Raw genomic sequence first — 9,485 nt, 5'->3', positions numbered from 1 at the left:
AGAGCATCTTGCTGAGTAACTGGAAGAAACTTCCCCAGAAATAACTCTGAAAACTGATCCCAGGTCAATGATGGCGACCCTGCTGGCCTGGCTAAACAGAAATCCCTCTACCAAGTCTTGGCGGATCCTGTCAGGCGAAAAGTGGCGAAGTCGACCCCATTGGTCTCTACAATGCCCATAGTCCGTAGAACCTCATGACAGCTGAATATGAAATCCTGAGTATCCTCTGAGAGGGTGCCACTATATGTGGTTGTGAAGAGCTTGGTAAAACAATCAAGCCTGCACAAAGCATCCGCTGACATAGCCGCACCATCGCTGGACTGAGCCGCAATACCTGGCTGGGCTGCCACAACTGGCCGAACTGCCACGGCTGGCTGAACTGCTGGAACCTAAGCCTGAGGAGCTACCGGCTCTGGAGTACGAGTATCGGGAGTCTGAACTCCTCCCCCAGCCTGAGATGTGGTTGGAGCTACGGGAAGCAAACCCGCTCTAGAAATGCCCTCCATAAAGCCTACCAGTCGGACCAAAGCGTCCTGAAGCACTAGAGTGGCTATGAAACCCTCTGGGAAATGAGTTGGGCCCACTGGAGCTGCTAGAGCTGGAACCTCCTCGTCATAGTCAGTACGAGGCTCCACCTCTGGGATTGCTACTCGGGGCTGAGCTCTGCCTTGGCCTCGGCCTCTAGCACGGCCTCTCCCTCTGCCCCTGATAGGAGCTGGGGGCTCAGGCTGCTGCGCGGTAGAAGAGGAAGCACGTGTTCTCACCATCTGCGAAAGAACAGAGTAGGAGGACGATCAATACTTAAGAATCAGAATCGCACGACACGAACGAACAAAGTGAAGTTTTCCTAACTCAGTAGCCTCTGCGGGATAAATACAGATGTCTCTGTACCGATCCCTCAGACTCTACTGAACTTGTCCGTGAGTTGTGAGACCTAAGTAACCTAGTGATGTGATACCAACTTGTCACGACTCGGATTTCCCACCATCGGGTGTCGTGATGGCGCCTACTATCGGAGCTAGGCAAGCCAAATATATAAAACATTTTTCCTGCTTTCTTCCAAACAATATAATAAACGAGACAAAATTTAAACGGAAGACTTTAAATCTAAAGCAACTGAGAACCAAAAGTGCGGAAGTTTGAACCAAAATGCTACCCAGAGTCTGGTGTCACTAGCTCACGGACTACTACAGAATACTACAATCAATGTCTGAAAGGAAAATACATCATGTTTGTCTGATACAAGATGAACAAACGAAAAACATGGAAAGGGACTTCGGCCTGCGAACGCCAGCTAGGCTACCTCGAGAGTCCCTGGACTGAAGAAAGCTCCCAGAAATCCTACTGCTGTGGTCCGTAAGCTGCTCCCTGATCTGTGCACAAAAATGCACAGAGTGTAGCATCAGCACAACCGACCCCATGTGCTGGTAAGTGCCTGGCCTAACCCCGGCGAAGTAGTGACGAGGCTAGACAGTACCTACCACAATTAACCTGTACAGATATATATACAACAAGTGCAAGAAAACAATAACAAGATAATACAAAGTAAAACTGGGAGGGGACATGCTATCGGGGAGTAACAGATAAAAATGAAATATCGAAAATAAACAGAAGAAACTCCAGTTTCCATGATATATATATATATATATATATATATATATAGTGGACGGCGTGCCACACGATCCCATAATATCATATATAAGTGGACGGCGTGCCACACGATCCCATAATATCATATATAAGTGGACGGCGTGCCACACGATCCCATAATATAGTATATAAGTGGACGGCGTGCCACACGATCCCAATTCATATCATATATAAGTGGACGGCGTGCCACACGATCCCATAATATCATATATAAGTGGACGGCGTGCCACACGATCCCATAATATCATATATAAGTGGACGGTGTGCCACACGATCCCATAATATCATATATAAGTGGACGGCGTGCCACACGATCCCATAATATCATATATAAGTGGACGGCGTGCCACACGATCCCATAATATCATATATAAGTGGACAGCGTGCCACACGATCCCATAATATCATATATAAGTGGACGGCGTGCCACACGATCCCATAATATCATATATAAGTGGACGGCGTGCCACACGATCCCATAGTATAGTATATAATATCTGACTTCATATAGTAGACCCCTTCAGGGGAGAATAACAACTCAATACCTTTAACCCGGCAAGGGTACAGTTAACAGCCCAAAATATCCCGACAAGGGAGAATATATATATCAGTCTACACATCCCGGCAAGGGAGTATTCACAACACATTCTCCTTTTTAAATCCATTCTTCCTCAACTAACACATTCATGTTCGAGCTAACGCTCCAAAAGTACACCAATCACAATTTTACCTCAACCGTTCACATTATATGAAACTCATCAAATAAACAAGGAGCTTGTGTCACATTATTCGAATTAAAAGCAATCAAGACTCACGGTCATGCTAGACTCCGGTGCATAGATAACCGTCACCATGCCTATACACCGTACTCCACATTAGCAAGTAGCAAATATCATCCTAATCCTATTCCCTCAAGCCAAAGTTAGAACAAACACTTACCTCGAATGCTCCAAACTCAACTCACGCTTCTAGTATAGCTTTACCTCTTGATTCCACCACCAATCCGCTCGAATCTAGTCATAAGTTACTTAATCACATTAATAATTACTAAATGAATCATCCCCAATGCATGAAAATAGATTTTTCAAGGTTTTTCCCAAAAAGGTCAAAAATACCCCTGACCCACGTGGTCGAAACTCGAGGTTCGGACCAAAACCCGGTTACCCATTCCCCCATGAATCCAAATATATGATTTGTTTTTAAATCGGACCCCAAATTGAGGTCCAACTTCTCAATTTATAGAAAACCTAGGTTCTACCCAAAACACCCAATTTCACCCCTGAAAATCTTTGATTTGAAGTTGAAATTATGTTAAAAGATGTTAAGGAATAAAGAAATTAAGTTAAAAATCACTTACCAATCGTTTTGGAGAAGAAAAGTTGTTTGGAAAATCGCCTCTTAGGTTTTGGGTTTTTGAAAAGTGAAAAATGACTGAGATTTTCCGAACTTGTATACCTTTTTGAGGACCTGGCGCGGACCGCACAAAAATGTGTTGCGGCCGCGCCGAGTGGGAGAAAAATTGGGGCTTCTCTGAATCCTTCTAGCGCGGACCGCACTGTTTTGGTGCGCGGCCGCGCTGGTTGACCTAATACCCTAGCCCTCAGACTCAGCCACGTGGACCGCACAGAAAGGCATCACGGTCGTGCGGCTCCAGCGCCGACCGCGCGGAAATGACCGCGGCCAGGCTGGTGTCTGCAACACCTGAACCTGCATTTTCTTAAGTCCAAGACCTCCCGGGCCCCATTCAAAACTCACTCGAGCCCTCGGGGCTCCAAACCAAACATGCACACAACCTTAAAAACATCTTACGGACTTACTCGTGCGATCAAATCGCCAAAATAACATCATATACATAGGATCAAGCCTCAAACACATGATTTTCTTTCTTCAACTTTCATAACTCAAATTCTCCATTTTTAGTCCGAAACACGTCATATAACGTCCGTTTTTAGCCAAACTTTACAGATAGTGCTTAACACATATTTAAGACCTGTACCGGGCGTCGGAACCAAAATACGAGCTCGAACCTATATTTTCTAACTCCTTTTCATTTCAAATTTTCATATCAAATTTCAGAAAAATAATTTCTTTCAAAAATTCATTTCTCGGGATTGGGACCTTAGAATTTGATTCCGGGCACACGCCCAAGTCTTATATTTTTCTACGGACCCTCCGGGACCGTCGAATCACAGGTCCGGGTCCGTTTACCCAAATATTGACCGAAGTCAACATTATGCATATTAATACCAAAAATCATCAAATGTTTCACATAATTCACATATTTTAACATAAAAACTTTCTGGCTACGCGCCCGAACTGCGCACGCCAATCGAGACAACTAAAAGCGAGATTTTCAAGGCCTCGAAAGCGCAGAATAAGGAAGAACTACGGGGATGACCCTTCGGGTCGTCACAGTAAAGGAAAATAATATATGTAAACAAAGCAAAGCATCAAATAAATTAACAAATTAAATATAGAATTTGTTAAAGTGAAACATGGTAACAAATTTGAGTAAAGTAAAACATCAAATGGGTAATAATTTTAATTTGAGAACCATTTAAAGTAGTCATTATAACGATATAAATATAGTAAAGTACCGAGTCAGATGACAGATTTTATCTTAAGAGTCACAACAAGTAAACATGTTGACAATTTAAACCTGTTATGTTACCAATAACTCAACAGAATATGAGACGATGAATCCCCACAATAAATTCATCTTGACAATAAATTCACCAAGTAACAATGGTAGCACAAATTGGCACATTAAAGTAATACAATGAATCACGTAGAATACATGACCCACACAAGAAGCACTATGGTTCAAATACTAGAATGCCAAAAGCCAACCAAATATGATAAAAAATACAAGTGAAATAATGTAAGAAAAAATAATAATTATTCGCCCGATAAATCGTTCCAACGTAGAATGTACCATGAGAATCACAACTGATGATAACTTTATTGTCACAACAATTACAACATATCAATTTGTTGTGGCATGCAACCCGATCCCACATATATCATATCATTTGTCCTTATCTCTTCATATCATATCATATCATTTCATTACTGTTGTAGCGTGCAACCCGATCCCCAAATAATATAAATTGAACAAACAAACTACAATCAACTACGGCGTATCACAAAATTAAATGCAATAAAGAAACGAAACAAAGAAAGTCACAAGCGGATAAAATAGTTACCTGATAACTCACAAAATCAAATAGCAAGAAATGACAACTCATAAATAAAGTCAAGGTGTCAGAGATTCAATTAACAATTAAGGCACAATTAACAATTAAGGCACATAACAAATAAGGCATGAATACAACAAGTAATTGCAGTTAACAATTAAAGCATGTAAGAGTGAACTTGACAATATAAGATAGAACATGTACTGACAACTTCAAGTAAAACATGTAAGAGCAAGCCTAACAATAGAAGATATAACATGAAATGGCAACTTCAATTAAATGCATGAAAGAAGTCTAATAGTCTAAACCGGTCAAATACCGAATATAAGCCTGTGTACACACTCGTCACTTCGTGTACACATCTTCCACAATTTTTAAAAAGTACAATCAACCCAAATCCTAAGGGGTAGTTTCCCTCGTACAAAGTTAGGCAAGATACTTACCTCAATAAGGCCAAATAAATACTCAAAATAGCTTTTCCTTTAAAGGTCACCTCTACTCAGCTCAAATCTAGCCAAAAATGTCTTAATAATATCAATCAATGTAAGAGAAACCAACTTCAATTAAAAAAAGTTATGATCTTTATTCAATTCCCCATAAATCAACAAAAGTCAACCCCGGGCTCGCCTAGTCAAAATTCAAGTCGAAGGGTAGGTCTTGACTGCCTATAGACCTATGAGTTCATATATGTATTTTATTTTAAAATTCGAGTCAAATTCGACTCTCAAATCTCAAGTTTTTATTTTTCAAAACATAGACAAAAATCCCTAAATTTTTCTTTCAAATCCTATGATTTTGATGTTAAACCACAAAAATAATCATGTAATATAATTGAAAATTAATCAATTTCATTTACCTAATGGTTTAGTATGAAAATCTCTCCACAAAATCGTCTCCCACCGAATCTAGGGTTCAAAATATAATAAAATAAAGCTAAATCTCGAAATACTCAGCTATAATGAAGCTACAGATGTCACATTTGCGACATGGGGTTCGCAAATGTGAATCCCGCAAATGCAAAAACTTAATCGCGAAAGCGATCACAGACCAACTCTGTTGACATCGCAAATGCGTCATAAAGCTCGCAAACGTGAAACTTGGAACTTCGCAAAAGCAACAGGAATGTCGCAAATGCGGAAAATCCCAAGCCTAGTTGGAATCGCAAATGCGATCAATTTATTCGCAAATGCATACTCCACTGTGCCACCCCAACCTCACAAATGCAGAACCCTCCTAGCAAATGAGAACAGAATCTCGCATTTGCGAGACCTAGAGCACCAGGCTAAAAACTAGCAAAACTTATATTCTTCCAAACACTCCCAAACGCGTACAAAACTTATCGAGCCCTCGGGGCTCCATATCAAACATTAAAACAAGTGCATAAATATCGTACAAACTCGCTTGCACGATCAAAACGCCAAAATAACATCTAGAACCACAAATCGGACACCAAAACGCATGAAAATCTCAATGAATTTCAAGAACATCTAGAATTGCAACCAAGCATCTGAATCATATCAAACCAACTCCAAATGATACCAAATTTTGCTGACAAATCAAATAGCAAAATGGACCTATTCTAAGTCCCAAAATAAAAATCCGAACCCGATAGCCATAAAGTCAAACCATGGTCAAACTTAAGAAAATTCTAACCCTTTAAATTGCCACCTTTCTGCCTAACAAGTCAAATCAACCTAGGAATCTCCGAATTCAATTCCTAGCATACTCTCAAGTCCAAAATCATCATCCAGGCCTAACGAAATTATCAGAACTCCAATCTGAGGTCAAATACATAAAATCAAACCTTGTCCACTCTTCCAACTTAAAGCTTCTAAAATGAGAATCATTCATCCAAACAAATCCGGAACCACTCGAAAATCAAAACCAACGATACATACAAGTCCTAATACACCATATGAAGCTATTTATGACCTCAAACCGCTGAACTGAAAGCAAATGCTCAAAACGACTGGTCGAATTGTTACAGTAAGCCCCAATACTTTACCACGTTCTTAAAGAATAAGTTGACAGCTTTCTTGGTTGTTTAACCCAGTGATGCAGGCATGAAAGTAGCATATTTACAAAAATTATCCACAACCATCACAATAGTATCATAAACGTCGGACTTGGAGTAGACAAGTGATCAATTCCATATTCACGCTCTCCCACAGACCCTCCGCAATTGGTAGTGAATCCAAAAAAGATAAGGATGAGTTATTTAGAAAGTGTTTGGATTAACTTTTAAGATTGTCAAATCAGCTTTTTAGTTTTTTTTTCAGTGATTAATAATGTTAAAAAGTGCTTAAAATAAGATAAAAACTGCTTAAAACAAACCAAAAGCAATAAGCTGCACGTGATAGTCTGTCCAATTGAAGTATATATTTGAATGATAGTATAACGGTAGGTCGAAATAACCAAATAGTAGAAGGAATGATATTTTTAAATACATGGTATATTTAGCCCTTTTATGTAAAATATGAAATAGAGAAAGTAGAGCACTTTCTTTTTCCTCCGTTTTTGGACTAGATCATTTACCACACGGATATGTACCATTTTAGCTATTCATATTTTTATCCTTCGAAGTATAGAAGTATTCCTCATGCCCCTATAAACCCTACGCATATATATAGACTTAGAGCGGTTAATATGGGCTAGAGTTGTCAATAGGCCCGGCCCACATGGGCTTTAGCAATTGACGGGCTGGGCTAGGCTAGCCCACCATTTTGATGGGCCTTATAATGGTCAGCCCACCCCAGCCTTATGTGGGCTGCGGGGCCCCACAGGCCGGCCCATCATTTTTAAAAATATAATTTTATATTTTTTCTTTAAGTACTAACCTAAAAAAGATATAATTATTTAAAAGTTAAAAAATATCTTATTGGAAAAATTTTGCAAAACTTAATAGCTTTTTATATTGTTCCAATATATCATAATAAACACTAAAAAAAAGTAAAAGACAAGACTATATTTCATTCACTAAAAGTCAAAACTTAAAACAAACTATTCAAGAGAACATTCATGATGCTTATGAGATATCCAACACATCATCTTCATCAAACACATTTGAATTCGCTTGTGACAAGGTTATCGTAACATCTTCACTTTCATCTACAATTCGTATGCAATATTAATTAATTAAATATTAAAAATAATTAAATTTAAAAAATTAATAATATTTAAATTCACATAAAAAAATATTAGTAGTTTGAGTTTGGAAAAACCTGTGCAGCCAATTTCGAGTAGTAACAAGTGTTTGAACATTTTCATAATAATTACAACTTCTGTACTTAGTAAGAACACGCTACCAATGCTAATTGTTGATTCCGATGCTACAATAATAATAAGAATATTAAGTACATTACTCACCATCATTGAAAGATCGAGATATTTTCTAGAATTGTCCTTCCAATACATGACAACATCCATCTCTTGAAACTTCTCAAGATCAAGTTTTGGTAACATGACAACATCCTCATAGTAAAGATCCAATTCTGACTTTCCATCTTCAAAGGCATTATACTTTTTATTTTTTATATATTTTAAATAAATATTTTATTAGGCCCACGGGTCGGCCCGGCCCAGCCTCAGCCAAGCCTCTCGGGCCGGGCTTAAAAATCTCGTTGTTAAACGGGCTACAAAAATTCTAGCTCAACCCTGCTAAATCACGGGTTGGGCTGGGCTGGGCTGGGCTGGCCAACGGGCCAAGCCCATATTCACCGCTCTATTTAGACTTCTCTGTCTCTTGGAAAAACTCCGACTTTCATCATCAGAATTTTATTCAGTGCAAGATTTATGCAGTAGAACATGAGCAACATCCCAAAATCCTTAACCGAGTCTTCCTTTACCCTCTTTAAACTTGCCATCTCGGCTTCTGATCCTTGGCCTTTCTCTCTTGTTTTATTATAACCTCTTGTATACTCTTTTGTCAAACAAGAAAAGAAGTCCCTCTATATAGCGGTTTATAGGGTATTCTTGTTTTTCAATTAATTCTTCAATCGTATAGTGATGGGACATCATCATCTGAATTTCCATTTTCATGTGCCTCAAATTCACTTTCATCATAACCATGGCCATGGAAAGAAAGAATTGAAAGATATTCCAAAAGGGTGTCTGGCAATTACTGTGGGATATGGTGAAGAGCACCAGAGGTTTGTTATTCCTGTCACGTACATCAATCATCCGCTGTTTATGCAGCTATTGAAGGAAGCAGAGGAAGAATATGGATTTGGTCATAAAGGTCCAATTAAGATTCCTTGTCATATTGAGGAATTTCGACATGTTCAAGGGGTGATTGACAAGGAAGCTGCCTCTCACAATCACCATAATCACAACCCTTGGTGCTTCAAAGCGTGATTTTCTTATTTTAGTTTGTGATACTACTTTTCTACTCAAAATTTTATTTGTGCTTGCCTTTTCCTTTGTGTTTTCTCTTCTATAAAAAAATGTTCATATATCAAAATTATGTTGAAACACGATGACGGAAATTGACTGATATTGTAGTAATGCGTTTTCTTTGTTCACATTGGAGGAATCTTAGTAGCTTGGCTACCTAAATTTTTCGATTTCCCACCTTATAATCCCCCCCCCCCCATTTTCCCCTTACCCTACCCCCAATTAAAAAAAAATATATTTGAATCT

The 9,485-nt window shown here is 39.0% G+C and overlaps 1 protein-coding gene across 1 annotated transcript; it reads left to right on the top strand.

Annotated features, from left to right (window-relative positions):
* The first annotated feature begins 8,852 nt into the window (after positions 1 to 8,852).
* On the top strand, positions 8,853 to 9,200 carry LOC107814627 (auxin-responsive protein SAUR32). The gene has a single exon (XM_016640072.2). The coding sequence runs from the start codon at positions 8,853 to 8,855 to the stop codon at positions 9,198 to 9,200; it is 348 nt and encodes a 115-aa protein (XP_016495558.1).
* Positions 9,201 to 9,485: the final 285 nt, after the last annotated feature.

The sequence above is a fragment of the Nicotiana tabacum genome, chromosome 8 (genome assembly GCF_000715075.1).
Source record: "Nicotiana tabacum cultivar K326 chromosome 8, ASM71507v2, whole genome shotgun sequence".
In the NCBI taxonomy this organism is placed as follows: Eukaryota; Viridiplantae; Streptophyta; class Magnoliopsida; order Solanales; family Solanaceae; genus Nicotiana; species Nicotiana tabacum.
This window is presented reverse-complemented; position numbering and strand designations above follow the sequence as displayed.